The sequence below is a fragment of the Oncorhynchus mykiss genome, chromosome 10 (genome assembly GCF_057628025.1).
Source record: "Oncorhynchus mykiss isolate SJ-2025 chromosome 10, ASM5762802v1, whole genome shotgun sequence".
Classification (NCBI taxonomy): Eukaryota; Metazoa; Chordata; class Actinopteri; order Salmoniformes; family Salmonidae; genus Oncorhynchus; species Oncorhynchus mykiss.
Genome location: NC_143031.1, coordinates 77689369 through 77715000, shown reverse-complemented (window position 1 = coordinate 77715000; position 25632 = coordinate 77689369). Strand labels below are relative to the sequence as shown.

At 41.8% G+C, this 25632-nt stretch overlaps 1 protein-coding gene across 1 annotated transcript in view; it reads right to left on the bottom strand.

Annotated features, from left to right (window-relative positions):
- LOC118936771 (neuronal acetylcholine receptor subunit non-alpha-3) overlaps positions 1 to 25101 on the bottom strand; it is a 27574-nt gene extending 2473 nt beyond the window's left edge. The window contains exons 1-10 of the mRNA XM_036934011.2: positions 24683 to 25101; positions 14651 to 14802; positions 11377 to 11421; positions 7098 to 7207; positions 4370 to 4501; positions 2406 to 2509; positions 1644 to 1921; positions 1115 to 1305; positions 580 to 796; positions 1 to 437 (exon numbers count right to left, since the gene is read on the bottom strand). The exon at positions 1 to 437 is cut by the window's left edge and continues 2473 nt beyond it. Of these exons, the coding sequence (XP_036789906.1) occupies positions 294 to 437; positions 580 to 796; positions 1115 to 1305; positions 1644 to 1921; positions 2406 to 2509; positions 4370 to 4501; positions 7098 to 7207; positions 11377 to 11421; positions 14651 to 14802; positions 24683 to 24746 (1437 nt within the window). The 5' untranslated portion in view covers positions 24747 to 25101 and the 3' untranslated portion in view covers positions 1 to 293. The remainder of the gene's footprint in view (positions 438 to 579; positions 797 to 1114; positions 1306 to 1643; positions 1922 to 2405; positions 2510 to 4369; positions 4502 to 7097; positions 7208 to 11376; positions 11422 to 14650; positions 14803 to 24682) is intronic.
- Between the last annotated feature and the right edge of the window lie 531 nt (positions 25102 to 25632).

Here is a 25632-nt window from a genome sequence, read left to right as displayed (position 1 = left end):
TCAGTTGCACTCACCTGGTGTCCCAGGACTGAACTAGTCCCTTATTAGAAGGAGAGGATGAAAACCAGAAGTGTTTGGGCCCACCAGGACCAGGACCGACATAGAACAGCCCTGGTGTAGGGGTTAGGGTCTACTGATTGTGTTGTAGGGTGTAGGGGTTAGGGTGTAGGGTGTAGGTGGTAGGGTGTAGGGGTTAGGGTCTACTGATTATGTGTTGTAGGGTGTAGGTGGTAGGGTATAGGGGTTAGGGTCTACTGATTATGTCTATAGGGGTTAGGGTCTACTGATAGGGTCTATGTGTTGAAGGGGGGAGTGGTCAGGTACAAAGTGATGGCTGGAGTGAAGATGAGGATGGTACCCAGTATGGAGACAGTGAGGAACACCCACAATAAGATCCTGTCCAACACCTGAGCCACAAACTTCCAGTCCTGCACCACCTGGAGCGTGAGAGAGAGGTAGGGAGGGAGGGAGGGAGGGAGGGAGGGAGGGAGGGAGAGAGAACAACAATAAGACACATTTTTTCCCATCTGAAAACTAAAAGATATAGAGACAGACAGTTACACACAGACACACCCCTACCTCTCTGATAAAGTGTTCCTTCTTGATGTGACGGCTGATGTACCGTACTGAGTTGGTGGCTTTTTCCAGCATGGCCAACCAGGCATGGTTCTCATCCTCCTTCCCCCCGACAGGGCCTCTCTGCTGGGCTTGGCCCTGGCCCGACGCCCCCCTCCTCCCTGGACCTCCGCGGGGCTTCAGCTCTGGGCTACGCAGCTCAATGTCTGGGTAGTGGTACCTAGCAATTACACCAGTTACCACTAATCACGACAATCACAACGTTGATTATTCAGGAATAAAGTATGTAGTCACTTCTCTCTTACTTTCCATTAAATGAAAGAAAATCATGAAATATATATCAACAACATCTAATTATTATTCTTTATTTATTCACATCAGGGTTGAACTACAGTTGTTATATTCCCTCAATATATTTCCATCTTATCTTCTAAAATCAGATTGTATTCATTTGTTATTGAATTGAATTATAAAAGATCAATCCAATCAATTATTGGTAATCAACTGGAAAAAAGAGAAGGTGTGTTTGTGTGTGTACCTGTCAGTGTGTCCCCTCATGCAAAGCAGTCTGGGTAGCCTCTGGAGGAAGAGGTTTTTTACCCAGGGGGCCATGGGGTGGTAGGTGGCTGAGGAGCGGTGGTGGACGTTGATGACAAACACCGTGACAATGATGGAGAAGGTGACGAAGATCATGATGAAGAGGAGGTACTCTCCAATCAGAGGGATCACCTTGGTGATGAATACATAAATAACATGTTCATGACATCACATCTCTAAAGAGTACAACAATACCTGATTCCCACTACAGGGCCAAGCTGAACCAGCAGGGTGTACTACAGGGCCAAGCTGAACCAGCAGGGTGTACTACAGGGCCAAGCTGAACCAGCAGGGTGTACTACAGGGCCAAGCTGAACCGTACTGGACTGCCTTTCTCTTGGCACATGGTCATTTCCAGTACGGTACCAACAACAATGGCCGACCCTGTAGTACAGCTCGGCTTGGCAAAGTAGTTTAAAACGGCTCAAGAGCGTTCCACAGACAGACAGTCCCCAGAGACCTCCACTGACCTTGGAGGAGGACGGTATAATCTCTTCTATGACGAGGAGGAACACGGTGAGAGACACCAGGACCGACGTGGACAGAGACAGCTTCTCTCCTTCGTCAGACGGGAGGTAGAACACCAACACGGTCAGGAAGGACAGACCGAGACAGGGGATGATGAGGAAGAGTGTGTAGAACAAAGGAAGCCTCTTGAGGATGAAGGAGTAGGTAACGAAGGGGTACCAGTAGATACCGTCCCGTCGGCTGCCCTTGGCGCCGGTGGCGTTGAGGATCTCCCATTCACCTGTAAGGGAATTGGATCAGTGATCGCATGTTATCTTTAATGTTGTTGGATAATGGGACCACATTCACATTGGACATTTGGGAAGGCAGGGTAGCCTAGTGGTTAGAGCGTCGGACTAGTAACTGAACAGGCAGTTAACCCACTGTTCCTGGGCCGTCATTGAAAATAAGAATTTGTTCTTAACTGACTTACCTAGTTAAATAAAGGTAAAAAAATAGAGAGGACATTGTCATACTGATTAACGTCTTCATCAACTGTGGTGGGAAGAGACTGACAAACCGGGTTAGTTACCTGCTGTTTCTTGTAGAAATGGTGTCTTTAACCAACATGTATTAACTGGTAATGAAACCGCCTTATGTTTCCCTCTATACACTGTATACCCGTGAGATATTACTGTAGTCAGAACAAGTGTCTTGCTGCGTGACTTCTGAAGCTTTTGGAGTAGCAAGACGTTTTACTTCAAGAGTATTTTATTCCTACACACCGTTGTCGAAGAAGTCCTTACGGTCGACGTAGTGGTCCACAAGGACCAGGTCCACCATGTTGCCGTCGTAGGTCCACGAGCCAAACTTCATGGAGCAGTTCTGCCTGTGGTGGGGAGGGGAAAACATTCTGTCTGTGGTGACTGCAGTTCTGTCTGTGGTGGGGAGGGGAAAACATTCTGTCTGTGGTGACTGCAGTTCTGTCTGTGTTGGGGAGGGGAAAACATTCTGTCTGTGGTGACTGCAGTTCTGTCTGTATTGGGGAGGGGAAAACATTCTGTCTGTATTGGGGAGGGGAAAACATTCTGTCTGTGGTGACTGCAGTTCTGTCTGTGTTGGGGAGGGGAAAACATTCTGTCTGTGGTGACTGCAGTTCTGTCTGTGTTGGGGAGGGGAAAACATTCTGTCTGTGGTGACTGCAGTTCTGTCTGTGTTGGGGAGGGGAAAACATTCTGTCTATGGTGACTGCAGTTCTGTCTGTATTGGGGAGGGGAAAACATTCTGTCTGTATTGGGGAGGGGAAAACATTCTGTCTATGGTGACTGCAGTTCTGTCTGTGTTGGGGAGGGGAAAACATTCAGTCTATGGTGACTGCAGTTCTGTCTGTATTGGGGAGGGGAAAACATTCTGTCTGTATTGGGGAGGGGAAAACATTATGTCTGTGGTGACTGCAGTTCTGTCTGTGTTGGGGAGGGGAAAACATTCTGTCTGTGGTGACTGCAGTTCTGTCTGTGTTGGGGAGGGGAAAACATTCTGTCTGTGGTGACTGCAGTTCTGTCTGTGTTGGGGAGGGGGAAACATTCTGTCTGTGGTGACTGCAGTTCTGTCTGTGTTGGAGAGGGGAAAACATTCTGTCTGTGGTGACTGCAGTTCTGTCTGTGTTAGAAAACATTCTGTCTGTGGTGACTGCAGTTCTGTCTGTGTTGGGGAGGGGAAAACATTCTGTCTGTGTTGGGGAGGGGAAAACATTCTGTCTGTGTTGGGGAGGGGAAAACATTCTGTCTGTGGTGACTGCAGTTCTGTCTGTGTTGGGGAGGGGAAAACATTCTGTCTGTGTTGGGGAGGGGAAAACATTCTGTCTGTGTTGGGGAGGGGAAAACATTCTGTCTGTGTTGGGGAGGGGAAAACATTCTGTCTGTGTTGGGGAGGGGAAAACATTCTGTCTGTGTTGGGGAGGGGAAAACATTCTGTCTGTGGTGACTGCAGTTCTGTCTGTGTTGGGGAGGGGAAAACATTCTGTCTGTGTTGGGGAGGGGAAAACATTCTGTCTGTGGTGACTGCAGTGCTGTCTGTATTGGGGAGGGGAAAACATTCTGTCTGTATTGGGGAGGGGAAAACATTCTGTCTGTGGTGACTGCAGTTCTGTCTGTGTTGGGGAGGGGGAAACATTGTCTGTGGTGACTGCAGTTCTGTCTGTGTTGTTAAATTGGCTTTATATTAAAGTATTTATATTGTAAAGTAACAAAGAAGTTATATATCTTTTTTTAAATGTTGTTTTTTTAACAAAAAAATATACACCAGTCACATCTCAATCAACCAACCAATCAACCAATCAACCAACCAATAAACCAATCAACCAATCAACAAATCAACAAATCAACCAATCGACCAATCAATCAACCAATCAACCAGCCAACCAAAAGGAAGGAGAGAGTGAGTGATACAGGAGAAGAAGTGACACAACAAATCTTATAAATGATAGTGATAAAGTGATATGGTAAAACAGAGATAATCATGGATAAAGTGATATAGTAAAACAGAGATAATCATGGATGTCACCTTCTTCCCGTCCGACAGGTAGGACTGATGGATTGTTTGGTTGATTAGTGTGTGTGTGTGTGTGTGTCTGTGTGTATGTGCTTCCATGTTAGTGTTTATGTGTGTGTGAGCTTGTGTGTGTTCATGTGTGTATGTTGTGTGCGTGTGAGCGTTCGTGTGTGTGTGTGAGTCCAGCGGTCAGTCCCACCTGTCGAAGGGAAAGAAGGTGACGTCCATGGTGCATGAAGACTTGTAGCTGGCCGGAGGGGTCCACCTGATTGTCCCGTCTGACCTCACGATGGCTTTGGTCATCAGGGAGCCCTCGAAACGCCCGTCAGCACTGGGGGCGGGGGGGGGGGAGTGAGTGAGTGAGTAAGGGGGATAGGAAGAGAGGGGTGAGGATAGGGATGGGAGAGAGGGGTGAGGATAGGGATGGGAGGGAGGGAGGGAGGGAGGGAGGGAGGAAGGGAGAGAGGGGCGAGGATAGGGATGGGAGGGAGGGAGGGAGGAAGGAAGGGAGGGAAGGAGGGGAAGTTAGTTGGTGAGTTGTGTTCTTTAGACACATTTTAAAGCACACAACAAAAGGCGATGAGGCTATTGAAAAGAACCAGCAGAACTTTTCAGGATGCTGCGTGGTAGCGCTGGTTTTCCTAAAACGATACTAGATTATAATAGAACTCCATGCTAACCCTGCTAACATGAATGATTATAATAGACCTCCATGCTAATCCTGCTAACATAAATGATTATAAAATACCTTCATGCTAACCCTGCTAACATAAATGATTATAATAGACCTCCATGCTAACCCTGCTAACATAAATGATTATAATAGACCTCCATGCTAATCCTGCTAACATAAATGATTATAATAGACCTCCATGCTAATCCTGCTAACATGAATGATTATAATAGACCTCCATGCTAACCCTGCTAACATGAATGATTATAATAGACCTCCATGCTAATCCTGCTAACATAAATGATTATAATAGACCTCCATGCTAATCCTGCTAACATAAATGATTATAATAGACCTCCATGCTAATCCTGCTAACATGAATGATTATAATAGACCTCCATGCTAACCCTGCTAACATGAATGATTATAATAGACCTCCATGCTAATCCTGCTAACATAAATGATTATAATAGACCTCCATGCTAACCCTGCTAACATGAATGATTATAATAGACCTCCATGCTAATCCTGCTAACATGAATGATTATAATAGACCTCCATGCTAACCCTGCTAACATGAATGATTATAATAGACCTCCATGCTAACCCTGCTAACATTAATGATTATAATAACCCTGCTAACATAAATGATTATAATAGACCTCCATGCTAACCCTGCTAACATGAATGATTATAGTAGACCTCCATGCTAATCCTGCTAACATGAATGATTATAATAGACCTCCATGCTAATCCTGCTAACATAAATGATTATAATAGACCTCCATGCTAACCCTGCTAACATGAATGATTATAATAGACCTCCATGCTAACCCTGCTAACATGAATGATTATAATAGACCTCCATGCTAACCCTGCTAACATGAATGATTATAATAGACCTCCATGCTAACCCTGCTAACATAAATTATTATAATAGACCTCCATGCTAACCCTGCTAACATGAATGATTATAATAGACCTCCATGCTAATCCTGCTAACATAAATGATTATAATAGACCTCCATGCTAACCCTGCTAACATGAATGATTATAATAGACCTCCATGCTAACCCTGCTAACATGAATGATTATAATAGACCTCCATGCTAATCCTGCTAACATAAATGATTATAATAGACCTCCATGCTAACCCTGCTAACATGAATGATTATAATAGACCTCCATGCTAACCCTGCTAACATGAATGATTATAATAGACCTCCATGCTAACCCTGCTAACATGAATGATTATAATAGACCTCCATGCTAACCCTGCTAACATTAATGATTATAATAGACCTCCATGCTAACCCTGCTAACATAAATGATTATAATAGACCTCCATGCTAATCCTGCTAACATGAATGATTATAATAGACCTCCATGCTAATCCTGCTAATATGAATGATTATAACAGACCTCCATGCTAATCCTGCTAACATAAATGATTATAATAGACCTCCATGCTAATCCTGCTAACATAAATGATTATAATAGACCTCCATGCTAACCCTGCTAACATGAATGATTATAATAGACCTCCATGCTAACCCTGCTAACATGAATGATTATAATAGACCTCCATGCTAACCCTGCTAACATTAATGATTATAATAGACCTCCATGCTAACCCTGCTAACATTAATGATTATAATAGACCTCCATGCTAATCCTTCTAACATAAATGATTATAATAGACCTCCATGCTAATCCTGCTAACATGAATGATTATAATAGACCTCCATGCTAACCCTGCTAACATGAATGATTATAATAGACCTCCATGCTAACCCTGCTAACATGAATGATTATAATAGACCTCCATGCTAACCCTGCTAACATGAATGATTATAATAGACCTCCATGCTAACCCTGCTAACATGAATGATTATAATAGACCTCCATGCTAATCCTGCTAACATTAATGATTATAATAGACCTCCATGCTAACCCTGCTAACATGAATGATTATAATAGACCTCCATGCTAACCCTGCTAACATGAATGATTATAATAGACCTCCATGCTAATCCTGCTAACATTAATGAAGTGAAGAGGAAGAAAAGTCATCAGAAGTACTATGTTATACACTATGTTATCAATTAGAGTGAAGAGTTGTCTTACAAGTATCTAAACTGTAAAGCAGCTTCTAAGAAAGCATTCATTGATTTTTCAGGGACAATAAAGTATCAAAGAAAGTCTGAAAACACAGAGCTGAGCCCATAGGAAGCAGGAAGTAGTGCGGACTCACTTTTCATAGAGGACGATGTCTGGCAGCCATATTGTTTCAGAGGGAACTCTGATAGAGGTGATTCCTCCATACTCATCAGGGTTCCACTGCAGCTTCACATCTACCCACTCCTACAGAACATAGAACATTATAACAGAACAATAGAACATTACATTACAACGTAACATTATAAAATAACATTATAACATAACATTATAACATAACAATATACCATTACATTACAACATAACATTATAAAATAACATTACAAAATAACATTATAAAATAACATTATAACATAACATTACAACATAACATTATAACAGAACAATATACCATTACATTACAACATAACATTATAAAATAACATTATAACATAACAATATACCATTACATTACAAAATAACATTATAAAATAACATTATAACATAACAATATACCATTACATTACAACGTAACATTATAAAATAACATTACATTATAACATAACAATATACCATTACATTACAACATAACATTATAAAATAACATTATAACATAACAATATACCATTACATTACAACGTAACATTATAAAATAACATTACATTATAACATAACAATATACCATTACATTACAACATAACATTATAAAATAACATTATAACATAACAATATACCATTACATTACAACATAACATTATAAAATAACATTACATTATAACATAACAATATACCATTACATTACAACATAACATTATAAAATAACATTACATTATAACATAACAATATACCATTACATTACAACATAACATTATAAAATAACATTATAACATAACAATATACCATTACATTACAAAATAACATTATAAAATAACATTATAACATAACATTATAACAGAACAATATACCATTACATTACAACGTAACATTATAAAATAACATTACATTATAACATAACAATATACCATTACATTACAACATAACATTATAAAATAACATTACATTATAACATAACAATATACCATTACATTACAAAATAACATTATAAAATAACATTATAACATAACATTATAACAGAACAATACACCATTACATTACAACATAACATTATAAAATAACATTATAACATGACAATACACCATTACATTACAACGTAACATTATAAAATAACATTACATTATAACATAATATAACATAACATTATAAAATTACATTATAACATAACTAAATAACATTTTTTTAACCTTTATTTAACTAGGCAAGTCAGTTATGAACAAATTCATATTTTCAATGAGGGCCTAGGAACAGTGGGTTAACTGCCTGTTCAGGGACAGAACGACAGAGTTGTTGTACCTTGTCAGCTCGGGGATTTGAACTTTTTGGTTACTAGTCCAACGCACTAACCACTAGGCTACCCTGCCGTATACCATTATAAAAGTACATAATAAAAATATAACATAACATCATAACATAACAATATACCATTACATAATAACATAACAATATACCATTACATTATAACATAACATTATACCATTACATTATAACATAACAATATACCATTACATTATAACATAACATTATACCATTACATTATAACATTACATTATAACATTACATTATACCATTACATTATAACATAACAATATACCATTACATAATAACATAACAATATACCATTACATTATAACATAACATTATACCATTACATTATAACATAACAATATACCATTACATTATAACATAACATTATACCATTACATTATAACATTACATTATAACATTACATTATACCATTACATTATAACATAACAATATACCATTACATTATAACATAACAATATACCATTACATTATAACATAACAATATACAATTACATTCTAAAAATATAAAATAACATTATGACATAACAATTACATAATAACATAACATTATACCATTACATTATAACATAACAATATACAATTACATAATAACATAACATTATACCATTACATTATAACATAACAATATAACATAACATTATTTAACCTCGGCAAGTCAGTTAAGAACACATTCTTATTTACAATGACGGCCTTATATAACATTAAAACATACTTTTACAACATTATAACATGACAATATAACATAACATTATACCATGACATTATAACATAACATTATAACATGACAATATAACATAACATTATAACATGACATTATAACATAACATTATAACATGACAATATAACATAACATTATAACATACTTTTATAACATGACAAAATAACGTAACAATATAGCATATGTTTATAACATAACAATATAACATGACAATATAACATACTTTTACAACATAACATTATAACATGACAATATAACATAACATTATAACATACTTTTATAACATGACAAAATAACGTAACAATATAGCATATGTTTATAACATAACAATATAACATGACAATATAACATACTTTTACAACATAACATTATAACATGACAATATAACATAACATTATAACATACTTTTATAACATGACAAAATAACGTAACAATATAGCATATGTTTATAACATAACAATATAACATGACAATATAACATACTTTTACAACATAACATTATAACATGACAATATAACATAACATTATAACATACTTTTATAACATGACAAAATAACGTAACAATATAGCATATGTTTATAACATAACAATATAACATGACAATATAACATACTTTTACAACATAACATTATAACATGACAATATGACATGACATTATAACATAACATTACAATAATACCAATACAGGCATGAACTGCTGAGGTATAACACTGCTACATAAATACAACTCCATTTTGAAGTCTTCTAGAAACAAGTGAAGCTGATTGGTCCTTACCTGTCATAGCCAGACATTAGTAGTCATCAGCTGATTGGTCCTTACCTGCCATAGCCAGACATTAGTAGTCATCAGCTGATTGGTCCTTACCTGTCAAAGCCAGACATTAGTAGTCATCAGCTGATTGGTCCTTACCTGCCATAGCCAGACATTAGTAGTCATCAGCTGATTGGTCCTTACCTGTCATAGCCAGACATTAGTAGTCATCAGCTGATTGGTCCTTACCTGGCATAGCCAGACATTAGTAGTCATCAGCTGATTGGTCCTTACCTGTCATAGCCAGACATTAGTAGTCATCAGCTGATTGGTCCTTACCTGTCAAAGCCAGACATTAGTAGTCATCAGCTGATTGGTCCTTACCTGCCATAGCCAGACATTAGTAGTCATCAGCTGATTGGTCCTTACCTGTCAAAGCCAGACATTAGTAGTCATCAGCTGATTGGTCCTTACCTGTCAAAGCCAGACATTAGTAGTCATCAGCTGATTGGTCCTTACCTGTCATAGCCAGACATTAGTAGTCATCAGCTGATTGGTCCTTACCTGTCATAGCCAGACATTAGTAGTCATCAGCTGATTGGTCCTTACCTGCCATAGCCAGACATTAGTAGTCATCAGCTGATTGGTCCTTACCTGTCATAGCCAGACATTAGTAGTCATCAGCTGATTGGTCCTTACCTGTCAAAGCCAGACATTAGTAGTCATCAGCTGATTGGTCCTTACCTGTCAAAGCCAGACATTAGTAGTCATCAGCTGATTGGTCCTTACCTGCCATAGCCAGACATTAGTAGTCATCAGCTGATTGGTCCTTACCTGTCAAAGCCAGACATTAGTAGTCATCAGCTGATTGGTCCTTACCTGTCATAGCCAGACATTAGTAGTCATCAGCTGATTGGTCCTTACCTGTCATAGCCAGACATTAGTAGTCATCAGCTGATTGGTCCTTACCTGCCATAGCCAGACATTAGTAGTCATCAGCTGATTGGTCCTTACCTGTCATAGCCAGACATTAGTAGTCATCAGCTGATTGGTCCTTACCTGTCAAAGCCAGACATTAGTAGTCATCAGCTGATTGGTCCTTACCTGTCAAAGCCAGACATTAGTAGTCATCAGCTGATTGGTCCTTACCTGCCATAGCCAGACATTAGTAGTCATCAGCTGATTGGTCCTTACCTGTCATAGCCAGACATTAGTAGTCATCAGCTGATTTGTCCTTACCTGTCAAAGCCAGACATTAGTAGTCATCAGCTGATTGGTCCTTACCTGTCAAAGCCAGACATTAGTAGTCATCAGCTGATTGGTCCTTACCTGCCATAGCCAGACATTAGTAGTCATCAGCTGATTGGTCCTTACCTGTCATAGCCAGACATTAGTAGTCATCAGCTGATTTGTCCTTACCTGTCAAAGCCAGACATTAGTAGTCATCAGCTGATTGGTCCTTACCTGCCATAGCCAGACATTAGTAGTCATCAGCTGATTCTTCTCATCCTGTCAGAACAAGAAGAGAAGAGAAGGAATGTGCATTATGAACAATGTCTGCATGACTAAAAGCAAAGTTTTTGATGAAAGACAGAATGCATGATTAGAAGTTGAAGAAGTTTGGAAGGATGTCAGTCAAATTAGACTGGAGTGAAAATCCATGGAACACATGTCATGGTCTCTCTGTGTCCCAGAAAGGCAGTGGGGCAGAATGACTGAATGTCTGTCTACCTGACTGAATCAATGGTCAAAGGTGGGTTTTAGGCAGATTGGTTTATTTTGGTTAAATGACCACAAGGTGGCAGTATGTAGTCATTACAGGAATGTGAGAGAGGAGTGTGTGACTGCCTCACAAGGAATAGGAACAAATGTGGTTCACACAGTTGTGTGTTTGTGATGTTAGAGTTAGAGAGAGGGACAGAGAACAATTTAGAGAGAGAGAGTGGTCGCGCGTGCTTGTGTGTGCTTGTGTGTGTGTGTGTGTGTGTGTGTGTGTGTGTGCGCGTGTGTGCATGTGTGTGTGTGTGTGTGTGTGTGTGTGTGTGTGTGTGTGTTTGTGTCTGTGTGTGCGTGTGTGTGTCTGTGGAGGTCAGTGTAAATAATCAATGCTATCTAGCTCCTCTCGGCCCAATGGTCCCATTAGAGACAGAGAGAGAGAGAAAGAGAGAGAGGAAAGAGGGAGAGAGAAGAGAGCAAGAGGGTGAGAGAGGACACTTTAAAACCTCCTCTACCTCCTCTCTCTTCTTCTCTCCACCCTTTCCTCACTCCTATTTTCTCCTGTCCTTTACTCCTCCCTCCTTTTAGGATAACCCTCGCTCCACTCTTCTCCTCTCTCTTCTTCTCTCCCCCCTTTCCTCACTCCTCCCTCTCAGAGTAACCATATTTTCTCCTATCCTTTACTCCTCCCTCCTTTTAGGATGACCCTCGCTCCACTCTACCTCCTCTCTCTCCTCCTCTCCTCCCTTTCCTCACTCCTTCCTCTCAGAGTAACCATATTTTCTCCTGTCCTTTACTCCTCCCTCATTTTAGGATGACCCTCGCTCCACTCTTCTCCTCTCTCTTCTTCTCTCCCCCCTTTCCTCACTCCTCCCTCCTTTTAGGATAACCCTCGCTCCACTCTCCTCTCCTCTCTCTCCTCCTCTTCCCCCTTTCCTCACTCCTCCCTCCTTTTAGGATGACCCTCCCTCTACTCTTCTCCTCTCTCTTCTTCTCTCCCCCCTTTCCTCACTCATCCCTCCTTTTAGGATAACCCCCGCTCCACTCTCCTCTCCTCTCTCTCCTCCTCTCCCCCCTTTCCTCACTCCAACGTCTTCTTCCAACGTCTTCTGCCCTGGCTATCATCATCTCTCTCCTTTTAGGATGACCCTCGCTCTACTCTTCTCCTCTCTCTTCTTCTCTCCCCCCTTTCCTCACTCCTCCCTCCTTTTAGGATGACCCTCGCTCCACTCTTCTCCTCTCTCTTCTTCTCTCCCCCCTTTCCTCACTCCTCCCTCATTTTAGGATGACCCTCGCTCCACTCCTCTCCTCCCTGTATCTTCCCTTGCCGTCAAATGAACCACCTTTCTCTCATTTCCCCTCCTCCTTCCCTTTACCTCTCTTCCTGTCCTCCTCCTTCCATTTACCTCTCTTCCTGTCCTCCTCCTTCCCTTTACCTCTCTTCCTGTCCTCCTCCTTCCCTTTACCTCTCTCCCTGTCCTCCTCCTTCCCTTTACCTCTCTTCCTGTCCTCCTCCTTCCCTTTACCTCTCTTCCTGTCCTCCTCCTTCCCTTTACCTCTCTTCCTGTCCTCCTCCTTCCCTTTACCTCTCTTCCTGTCCTCCTCCTTCCCTTTACCTCTCTTCCTGTCCTCCTCCTTCCCTTTACCTCTCTTCCTGTCCTCCTCCTTCCCTTTACCTCTCTTCCTGTCCTCCTCCTTCCCTTTACCTATCTTCCTGTCCTCCTCCTTCCCTTTACCTCTCTTCCTGTCCTCCTCCTTCCCTTTACCTCTCTTCCTGTCCTCCTCCTGTCATCCTCTCTTCTCAAAAAAACCTTCAGTAACCAACTCCACCAGACAGAGAAAGGGGGTAAAGAGAGAAGGTATAGGAGGATGGCAGAAATGTCCATGATGCTGAAATGTATCGTAACACAGTAGGAAATATCAGGACCATGGTGAGACAATAGGACAGATCAGGATCATGGTAAGACAGTAGGACAGATCAGGACCATGGTAAGACAGTAGGAAAGATCAGGACCATGGTAAGACAATAGGACAGATCAGGATCATGGTAAGACAGTAGGACAGATCAGGACCATGGTAAGACAGTAGGACAGATCAGGACCATGGTAAGACAATAGGACAGATCAGGACCATGGTAAGACAATAGGACAGATCAGGATCATGGTAAGACAATAGGACAGATCAGGATCATGGTAAGACAGTAGGACAGATCAGGACCATGGTAAGACAGTAGGACAGATCAGGACCATGGTAAGACAGTAGGACAGATCAGGACCATGGTAACACAGTAGGACAGATCAGGATCATGGTAAGACAATAGGACAGATCAGGACCATGGTAAGACAATAGGACAGATCAGGACCATGGTAACACAGTAGGACAGATCAGGACCATGGTAAGACAGTAGGAAAGATCAGGACCATGGTAAGACAATAGGACATATCAGGACCATGGTAACACTGTAGGACAGATCAGGATCATGGTAAGACAGTAGGACAGATCAGGACCATGGTAAGACAATAGGACAGATCAGGGCCATGGTAACACAGTAGGACAGATCAGGATCATGGTAAGACAGTAGGACAGATCAGGACCATGGTAAGACAATAGGACAGATCAGGACCATGGTAACACAGTAGGACAGATCAGGATCATGGTAAGATAGTAGGACAGATCAGGACCATGGTAAGACAGTAGGACAGGAACATTCCCTCCAACGTCTTCTGCCCTGGCTATCATCATCTCCTCTCTCCACCCACCTCCACCCCTTCTCCCCCAGCTCCCGCCTTCTCCTCCAGCTCCCTCTCCTCTCCTTCCCTCTCTCTTCCCCATGTATCTCTCTCCCCCACTTCCATCCCTCCCTCCCTCCCTCTCTCTCTCTTCCCCATGAATCTCTCTCCCCCACCTCAATCCCTCCTTCCTTCCCTCTCTCTCTCTGTCTGATTTGTGAGGATGAGGTGATGGAATGTGACTGTTCAGAGTATTCATCTCCCAGGGGACAGTAAGGCGTGTAAGTTCTCACCACGTCCACCAGCTGTGAGATCTTGAGTCCGAAGCGTACTGTGATGGTGTCGTTAGCGTGCAGAACGGGTCGGACCCATTTCTGATACCCTCTAAACAGGTTCCTCAACAAGGCATCCTCCATCTCAGCCAGAGACACAAACTCCTCTGGAGCTAGAGAGAGAGAGAGGGAGAGAGAGAGAGAGAGAGAGAGAGAGAGAGAGAGAGAGGGAGAGAGAGAGAGAGAGAGAGAGAGAGAGAGAGAGAGAGAGAGAGAGGGAGGGAGAGAGGGGGAGAGAGAGAGAGAGAGAGAGAGAGAGAGAGAGGAAGAGAGAGAGAGAGAGAGGGGGGAGAGAGAGAGAGAGAGAGAGAGAGAGAGGGGGAGGGAGAGAGAGGGGGAGGGAGAGAGAGAGAGGTGGAGGGAGAAGGTGAGCGGAGAGAGAGAGAGAGGAAAATTTAGAGAACAGTAGGGAGAGAGAGAGCGAGGAGAGAGAGAGAGGAACACAATTAGACCAAACCAAATCATGAGAAAATGAAAAGATAATTACTTGACACATTGGAAGGAATTAACAAAAAAACTGAGCAAGCTAGAATGCTATTTGGCCCTAAACGGAATATACACAGTGGCAGAATACCTGACCACTGTGACTGACCCAAAATTAAGGAAAGCTTTGACTATGTACAGACTCAGTGAGCATAGCTTTGCTATTGAGAAAGGCCGCCGTAGGCAGACATGGCTCTCAAGAGAAGACAGGCTATGTGCTCACTGCCCACAAAATGAGGTGGAAACTAAGCTGCACTTCCTAACCTCCTGCCCAATGTATGACCATATTAGAGACACATATTTCCCTCAGATTACACAGATCCACAAATAATTCGAAAACAAATCCAATTTTGATAAACTCCCATATCTACTGGGTGAAATTCCACAGTGTGCCATCACAGCAGCAAAATGTGTGACCTGTTGCCACAGGAAAAGGGCAACCAGTGAAGAACAAACACCCCTGTAAATACAACCCATATTTATGTTTATTTATTTTCCCTTTGATACTATAACTATTTGCCCATCGTTACAACACTGTATATATAAATAATATTACCTTTGAAATGTCTTTATTATTTTGGAACTGTTGTGAGTATAATGTTTACTGTTCAGTTTTATTGTTCATCTCACTTTTGTTTATTATCTATTTAACTTGCTTTGACAAATATCCCATGTCAATAAAGCCCTTTGAATTGAATTGAGAGGGTTAGTTAACAGGGATGTCAATGTCTTTATAGAAACAGAACCAAAGAAACAGAGAGAGGGTCTCAGTAAGGTAGAGGCCTTCAGAGACAGAGTACAGCATGAACACACACACACACACACACACACACACACACACACACACACACACACACACACACACACACACACACACACACACACACACACACACACACACACACACAGAGAGAGAGAGAGAGACAGCTGGCCATGGCTCAGAGAACACCTCTGAGCTCCCCAGACTGACGAAATGATCACGCTGACATGATCACTTCGGACAAGGAGACAATCGCCCAGGAATTCTAATCGAGCACAGAGCGACGTGTTTACTCATCCACTGGACATGACACAGTGAAGCACTAAAACCCTGTCCTAACAGATTATATATAGTACTGCCTCACAATGTGAAGGAAGCAGGAAGTACACGTTTCCTTTCCTTTACCTAAAAATACATGTAGAGCTCAGACTGACTAATTCTCTCTCTCTCTGTGTGTGTGTGTGTGTGTGTGTGTGTGTGTGTGTGTGTGTGTGAGGCCAAGGACAGAGAGATCTCATGTCATGCTGATGGAAGTGGACATATGATTAATACGTGTAGAGAATAGAGAGTTAAGTACATATAATAACATGACATCATCATCAACCCTTTAGACAATAATAACATGACATCATCATCAAACTTTAGACAACAATAACATGACATCATCATCAAACTTTAGACAATAATAACATGACATCATCATCATCAACCCTTTAGACAATAATAACATGACATCATCATCAAACTTTAGACAATAATAACATGACATCATCATCAACCCTTTAGACAATAATAACATGACATCATCATCAACCCTTTAGACAACAATAACATGACATCATCATCAAACTTTAGACAATAATAACATGACATCATCATCAACCCTTTAGACTACAATAACATGACATCATCATCAAACTTTAGACAATAATAACATGACATCATCATCAACCCTTTAGACTACAATAACATGACATCATCATCAACCCTTTAGACAATAATAACATGACATCATCATCATCAACCCTTTAGACAATAATAACATGACATCATCATCAAACTTTAGACAATAATAACATGACATCATCATCATCAACCCTTTAGACAATAATAACATGACATCATCATCAAACTTTAGACAATAATAACATGACATCATCATCAACCCTTTAGACAATAATAACATGACATCATCATCAACCCTTTAGAACCCTTAGTGATTAGAATGGATCTACACTAGATACATACACTCAATGTTACATCACATGGTTTGAGTAGTGAGTGTTACAGTCTATGTTAGTCTTAGCCACAGAGAGCTGAATGATAGTAACTTAACACACACGCACACACAACCACACACACACACACGGATTGTGTTAAATGCTTTGAGAGCTCACTGGTATTAGTGTGTGGTGTTTGGCTGTGTCTGAACCCCTGGTGTGGGATAGAGAGAGAAGGATATGGAGTGTGAAAAAATGAATAGAGAAAGGGAGGGATGTGGAGAGAGCAGATAAGAGGAGGACAGAAACAGAGGGACCCAAAACACTAGCCTCAAATTACCACATTCATTGTCTCTGAGACAGAGGAAAGAGAGAGGAAGAAGGAGAGCGAGAGAGAGAGGTAGAGAGGTAGAGAGCGAGAGAGAGGCAGAGACAGAGCCAGAGAGAGAGAGGTAGAGAGCAAGCGAGAAAGAGAGGTAGAGAGCGAGAGAGAGGCAGAGAAAGAGCGAGAGAGAGGCAGAGACAGAGCCAGAGAGAGAGAGAGAGAGAGAGAGAGGTAGAGAGCGAGAGAGAGGCAGAGAAAGAGCGAGAGAGAGGCAGACAGAGCCAGAGAGAGAGAGAGAGAGAGAGAGAGAGAGAGAGAGAGAGAGAGGTAGAGAGCGAGAGAAAGGCAGAGAAAGAGCGAGAGAGAGGCAGAGACAGAGACAGAGAGAGAGAGGTAGAGAGCGAGAGAGAGAGAGAGAGAGAGCGAGAGAGAGAGAGAGGTAGAGAGCGAGAGAGACGCAGAGAAAGAGCGAGAGAGAGGCAGAGACAGAGACAGAGAGACAGAGAGACAGAGAGAGAGAGAGAGAGAGATAGAGAGAGAGACAGACAGAGACAGAGAGAGAGAGAGAGAGAGAGATAGAGAGAGAGAGAGAGAAAGAGAGAGAGAGAGAGAGAGAGAGAGAGGTAGAGAGAGAGAGAGAGAGAGAGAGAGAGAGAGATGAATGCTGTAAGAGGCCCAGCATGTGTTGTTTACGAGTCTGCCATTCTTTTAATTGACTAAAGGAGACTGACTCAAATGTATGAGTCCTTTACCTTCTCTATCCACCACCAATCAACGGCCCTCCTGCCCTACACACCCCTATCTCTCTGAAGGGCCACCACCAATCAACTGCCCTCCTGCCCTACACACCCCTATCTCTCTGAAGGGCCATGATAGCTAGAGGAGATGAACTAATACATCAACAGAATAACTGCATCAACAGCACTGTAGCTGTAGTCTGTATGGCAGTGGTGAGTGGGACCCTCCATCATGTGGATGGTGTGTGTGTTGTGTTGTGTGTGTTGTGTATGCACATGTATATGTGTGTGTGTCCTCCTATCCTGGTGATGTGTTTATGGATGGGAGAGCAGCAGACTATCACCAACCCTGGCAATAGCAACAAATACATCACACTGTATGGTTCCTATAGCCCAGAGAGAGAGAGAGAGTGTGCATGCATGTGTGTGTGTGTGTGGTGCTATTGTAGCATTGTGTGCTAGTATAGCTGGGGTTATTGTAGCATTGTGTGCTAATATAGCTGGTGTTATTGTAGCATTGTGAGCTAGTATAGCTGGGGTTATTGTAGCATTGTGTGCTAGTATAGCTGGGGTTATTGTAGCATTGTGTGCTAGTATAGCTGGTGTTATTGTAGCATTTCGTGCTAGTATAGCTGGTGTTATTGTAGCATTGTGTGCTAGTATAGCTGGGGTTATTGTAGCATTGTGTGCAAGTATAGCTGGTGTTATTGTAGCATCGTGTGCAAGTATAGCTGGTGTTATTGTAGCATTGTGTGCTAGTATAGCTGGTGTTATTGTAGCATTGTGTGCTAGTATAGCTGGTGTTATTGTAGCATTGTGCGCTAGTATAGCTGGTGTTATTGTAGCATTGTGTGCTAATAGCTGGTGTTGCTTAGTTTCTCCATATTGTTAGTATTGTGTTATTACTTATATTACCGTCAGTAATAATTAGCCAGTATTTTCTATGATCTATCTGTTATCCACTTCATACAGTCCCCTGTTATTGCCTGTTACTATGTAAAAGCCAACCATTCACTGTGGTAGTGTATTTCCACAGTCCTCTGTTATTGTCTGCTACTATGTAATAGCCAACCATTCACTGTGGTAGTGTATTTCCACAGTCCTCTGTTATTGCCTGTTACTATGTAATAGCCAACCATTCACTGTGGTAGTGTATTTCCACAGTCCTCTGTTATTGCCTGTTACTATGTAATAGCCAACCATTCCCTGTGGTAGTGTATTTCCACAGTCCTCTGTTATTGCCTGTTACTATGTAATAGCCAACCATTCACTGTGGTAGTGTATTTCCACAGTCCTCTGTTATTGCCTGCTACTATGTAATAGCCAACCATTCACTGTGGTAGTGTATTTCCACAGTCCTCTGTTATTGCCTGCTACTATGTAATAGCCAACCATTCACTGTGGTAGTGTATTTCCACAGTCCTCTGTTATTGCCTGCTACTATGTAATAGCCAACCATTCACTGTGGTAGTGTATTTGTACAGTCCTCTGTTATTGTTACTCTCTATTGCTATTGTCTTCTATCACATCCTTTACATGTTTGTTGCAGTAATTGTATTTATCCCACCTTCATTCCATGTTTCTATTCTGTTTGAGACCATTCCCATCTGTGATAGGTCAGTAAAGTCCTTTGTTGGGAATAGTCTGGAGGTTGCCTTGTCTCTGTAATAGGAGATGGGAATCAGTAAAGCTACTGTCCAGCTTATTCTGGAGATTCTACCTCACAGTGTGTGTGTGTGTGTGTGTGTGTGTGTGTGTGTGTGTGTGTGTGTGTGTGTGTGTGTGTGTGTGTGTGTGTGTGGGTGTGTGTGTGTGTGTGTGTGTGTGTGTGTGTGTGTGTGTGTGTGTGTGTGTGTGTGTGTTCTTGAATACCTGACTGTTATTGCTTTGCATTGCATCATATATATACGTCTCGATTTGAATCTACAGTCTCTTTGACTGAGACTGTGTTTGGTGTTTGACTGAAACTTTGTGTGTGTGTGTTTGTGTTTGGGGTGTGGGGGGGTATAATTGGTACGGCCGCATGACCCTGGCACCATCTGCTCACAATAGAGCCATGACGGTCCCACCACCGAGAAGGGAGATGGAAACAATGTTTGTGCCCCTAATGGCCTCATATTCCCTACATAGTACACTACTTTGAACAGAGCCTTATGGGGCGATACAGGGTGTCATTTGGGAGGCGGTCAATGCGCTGGAGAAGTGAACAGATAGAAACACAGCTACATGTCAGCGTGAGAAGTCATGAACCCTTCCACCCCCCCCCCCCCCTCCCCCCCCTCGCCCCCCACAGCTCTCCCCCCACAGCTCTGCTCTCTGCGATAGGGTGGGGCTGGAGAAATGGAAACACTCTCATATTCATAAACAGAGCTATGGATGCAAGGGCTGACCGTCCACGACATCACAATTATAGATAGAATACATTTACTTTTGTTAACAAACATTGGAGTAGAACAAGCTTATGTTTTAGGTTCCGACATTAGAATTCTTCAAGAATCAATGGGTACGTATCAATAATTTAGTCCAAAAATGGATGTCGCAACTGTAGATTGCCCCTTTAAGAGAATCTCTGAGTTTGTAAAGTGAAGAAATAGCCACAGCACTGTACAAAAGGCCAGTCTACAAAAGGCCAGTCTACTACAGTGTAAAACGTAAGAGAGTTCAGCACCATGGACAGTGGCTGTAACTGAGCGTATAACAGGTCAGTCTGCTGCAGTGTAAAATACACAGATGGTCTCCAGATATAGACCTTCGACCTCTAGGTATCTTCAACCTCTCCATCTCAACTGTTGTTTACCCACAATGCAAAGGGACAAGGACCCAAGAGGAATGTAACACTTTTCAAAAAGATTAACCCTGTCCCTCATCTCTCATCCTCCCTCGAGGTGTGTGTGTGTGTGTGTGTGTGTGTGTGTGTGTGTGTGTGTGTACGTGTGTGTGTGTGTGTGTATGTGTGTGTGTGTGTGTGTGTGTGTGGGTGTGTGTGTGTGTGTGTGTGTGTGTGTGTGTGTGTGTGTGTGTGTGTGTGTGTGTGTGTGTGTGTGTGTGTGTGTGTGTGTGTGTGTGCACGCATTGTGCCTGACAGGTTGTACTGTTTCCTAGCAGCATACTGTATCTGGGGTCAGATTGTTATTTGACTCCTGGTGGTTCGAGGTCAAGGGTTTGGCACAGAGAGCAGATCTAAGAACAGCACTGGGGGCCGACTGCTCACACACATGGACACACAGGTACACCACACATGGACACGCAGGTACACACATGGACACACACACAGGTAAACACAGGTGCACACATGTACACACACAGGTACACACAGGTACACACATGAACACACACACAGGTTAACACAGGTACACACACACACACACACACACACACACACACACACACACAACCATACTCTATCTATCTGTTACTGTGTGTTACAACATATCATATCCCATCTACAGTGCCTTGCGAAAGTATTCGGCCCCCTTGAACTTTGCGACCTTTTGCCACATTTCAGGCTTCAAACATAAAGATATAAAACTGTATTTTTTTGTGAAGAATCAACAACAAGTGGGACACAATCATGAAGTGGAACAACATTTATTGGATATTTCAAATTTTTTTAACAAATCAAAAACTGAAAAATTGGGCGTGCAAAATTATTCAGCCCCCTTAAGTTAATACTTTGTAGCGCCACCTTTTGCTGCGATTACAGCTGTAAGTCGCTTGGGGTATGTCTCTATCAGTTTTGCACATCGAGAGACTGAAATTTTTTCCCATTCCTTCTTGCAAAACAGCTCGAGCTCAGTGAGGTTGGATGGAGAGCATTTGTGAACAGCAGTTTTCAGTTCTTTCCACAGATTCTCGATTGGATTCAGGTCTGGACTTTGACTTGGCCATTCTAACACCTGGATATGTTTATTTTTGAACCATTCCATTGTAGATTTTGCTTTATGTTTTGGATCATTGTCTTGTTGGAAGACAAATCTCCGTCCCAGTCTCAGGTCTTTTGCAGACTCCATCAGGTTTTCTTCCAGAATGGTCCTGTATTTGGCTCCATCCATCTTCCCATCAATTTTAACCATCTTCCCTGTCCCTGCTGAAGAAAAGCAGGCCCAAACCATGATGCTGCCACCACCATGTTTGACAGTGGGGATGATGTGTTCAGCTGTGTTGCTTTTACGCCAAACATAACGTTTTGCATTGTTGCCAAAAAGTTCAATTTTGGTTTAATCTGACCAGAGCACCTTCTTCCACATGTTTGGTGTGTCTCCCAGGTGGCTTGTGGCAAACTTTAAACAACACTTTTTATGGATATCTTTAAGAAATGGCTTTCTTCTTGCCACTCTTCCATAAAGGCCAGATTTGTGCAATATACGACTGATTGTTGTCCTATGGACAGAGTCTCCCACCTCAGCTGTAGATCTCTGCAGTTCATCCAGAGTGATCATGGGCCTCTTGGCTGCATCTCTGATCAGTCTTCTCCTTGTATGAGCTGAAAGTTTAGAGGGACGGCCAGGTCTTGGTAGATTTGCAGTGGTCTGATACTCCTTCCATTTCAATATTATCGCTTGCACAGTGCTCCTTGGGATGTTTAAAGCTTGGGAAATCTTTTTGTATCCAAATCCGGCTTTAAACTTCTTCACAACAGTATCTCGGGCCTGCCTGGTGTGTTCCTTGTTCTTCATGATGCTCTCTGCGCTTTTAACGGACCTCTGAGACAATCACAGTGCAGGTGCATTTATACGGAGACTTGATTACACACAGGTGGATTGTATTTATCATCATTGGTCATTTAGGTCAACATTGGATCATTCAGAGATCCTCACTGAACTTCTGGAGAGAGTTTGCTGCACTGAAAGTAAAGGGGCTGAATAATTTTGCACGCCCAATTTTTCCGTTTTTGATTTGTTAAAAAAGTTTGAAATATCCAATAAATGTCGTTCCACTTCATGATTGTGTCCCACTTGTTGTTGATTCTTCACAAAAAAATACAGTTTTATATCTTTATGTTTGATGCCTGAAATGTGGCAAAAGGTCGCAAAGTTCAAGGGGGCCGAATACTTTCGCAAGGCACTGTATCTGTCACTGTGTGTTACATTATATCATATCCCATCTATCTGTTACTGTGTGTTACAATATTTCATATCCCATCTATCTGTTACTGTGTGTTACAATATTTCATATCCCATCTATCTGTTACTGTGTGTTACAATATATCATATCCCATCTATCTGTTACTGTGTGTTACAATATATCATATCCCATCTATATGTTACTGTGTGTTACATTATATCATATCCCATCTATCTGTTACTGTGTGTTACAATATATCATATCCCATCTCTCTTTTACTGTGTGTTACAATCTATCATATCCCATCTATCTGTTACTGTGTGTTACAATCTATCATATCCCATCTATCTGTTACTGTGTGTTACAATATATCATATCCCATCTATCTGTTACTGTGTGTTACAATCTATCATATCCCATCTATCTGTTACTGTGTGTTACAATATATCATATCCCATCTATCTGTTACTGTGTGTTACAATCTATCATATCCCATCTATCTGTTACTGTGTGTTACACTATATCATATCCCATCTATCTGTTACTGTGTGTTACAATATATCATATCCTATCCTATCTGTTACTGTGTGTTACAATATATCATATCCCATCTATCTGTTACTGTGTGTTACAATATATCATATCCCATCTATCTATTACTGTGTGTTACAATCTATCATATTCTATATATCTATTACTGTGTGTTACAATCTATCATATCCCATCTATCTATTACTGTGTGTAATACAGTCTACTACACTATAGAAAAACGATAGATAACACTTTCACAGCTAACGCTGAGTGGACTGAACGGAGAAGTGAACTGAACCGAGCCCTCTATATTGTCACATGGGCCTGATGTAGTGTAGTACAGACTTCATGTATGTAACGCTTGGTTTGAGTCAAGCAACACAACAGTAGGTAAACACATTTTTAATTTAGGATCGGCAACAGCTGTAGGCTGCCTTTGTAATTGTTTATTTGTTTGTTTGTTTACTCCCATTGAACAATCAACGTTATGGTCTTTTGTTTTGTATCCAAGGGGGACGAGTCCTTTACTCGACCCAGGGAGGGCGCTACACGCCCACCCGTTAAATAAATCATTTTCTGCAGCTGTATAGCCTACATTTCCTTCACTTGATCTAACTGATAAACCTAACGGTTTATTGGCACTGCATTGGTGGGAGAGAATGGGACGTCTAGCGGTTCTGTGTCCCGTTTGAAATCAAATCAATAGGCCTATCTGATTATGGACATTTCAAAGTGGACCCTGCGGCAGGCTAAACGTCAGGCTGGCTATATAGAACAACAACGCATTCACAGAGAACACTGTTAACTCAAACCACTGTATATTAGGCTCTGCGGTTTCTGTAGCATTGATTGTCCCTTGTCCCTTATGCCTACCTTCAATAGTGGCATCGCCGACCGAGAACCACAACAGCCACAACACTGCAACCGCAAACTTCATGCTTCCTCTTCGCGCGGCTCCAGTTACCCGTTCTCGTTCTAGTCGTCTTCAAGGTGCGTTATATCATCTCCTGCGTACACAAATCCGTCCGTATCACAACAATCAGTCGATCCGTAGCCTAGGCTAGTATAACAACGGGACGTGCTTTGCCGCGCTTCGGAACGATGTAACGATTAAATTATGAAGGACGGACAGGGAAGAAAACGACGCTGTTGTTGCTCCATTATTATTACAACTGTTTTACAGCGGCAGGACTTCTTATTTCTGGGTTTCCCCTAAGAGTTTCCATTTGTGTCCCAGTGTGGATGCTCGAGCAAGCCGACCGGGTGCACGCGCTCAAAATCCGGTGTTCGGTAGGGGGGCTGGCCCAGCGACAGATGAGGGAGGGGAGACGGTGGAATGTGATGGAGACAGGGGGTGCGCGTGGCGTATGTGTGTTCTGTAATAACGGAGGGATATGGCGGTATAGGATTCATTATTTATGAAGTATCTATGAATGTAATTTATAGCCTAATTGTAGGCTACACATTTTACAAAACCTTCCAATCCCCTCAGGAATCACCAGTCACATTTGAATGAGAAATGGCCCAGGACCACCAGCGACCTAAAGGGACCACTGACACACACACGCTCAAGCTCGCACACGCGCACACGGTGTTACAAGCAGTGAGAATCCCCATGGCAGTAAATCACCAGTCACTGTGACTCCTCACCAGTAGGCTACAGTATATATCTGTTACAGGACCTCTCATTAGGCTACAGTATATATATGTTACAGGGCCTCTCATTAGGCTACAGTATATATCTGTTTCAGGACCTCTCATTAGGCAACAGTATATATCTGTTACAGGACCTCTCATTAGGCTACAGTATATATCTGTTACAG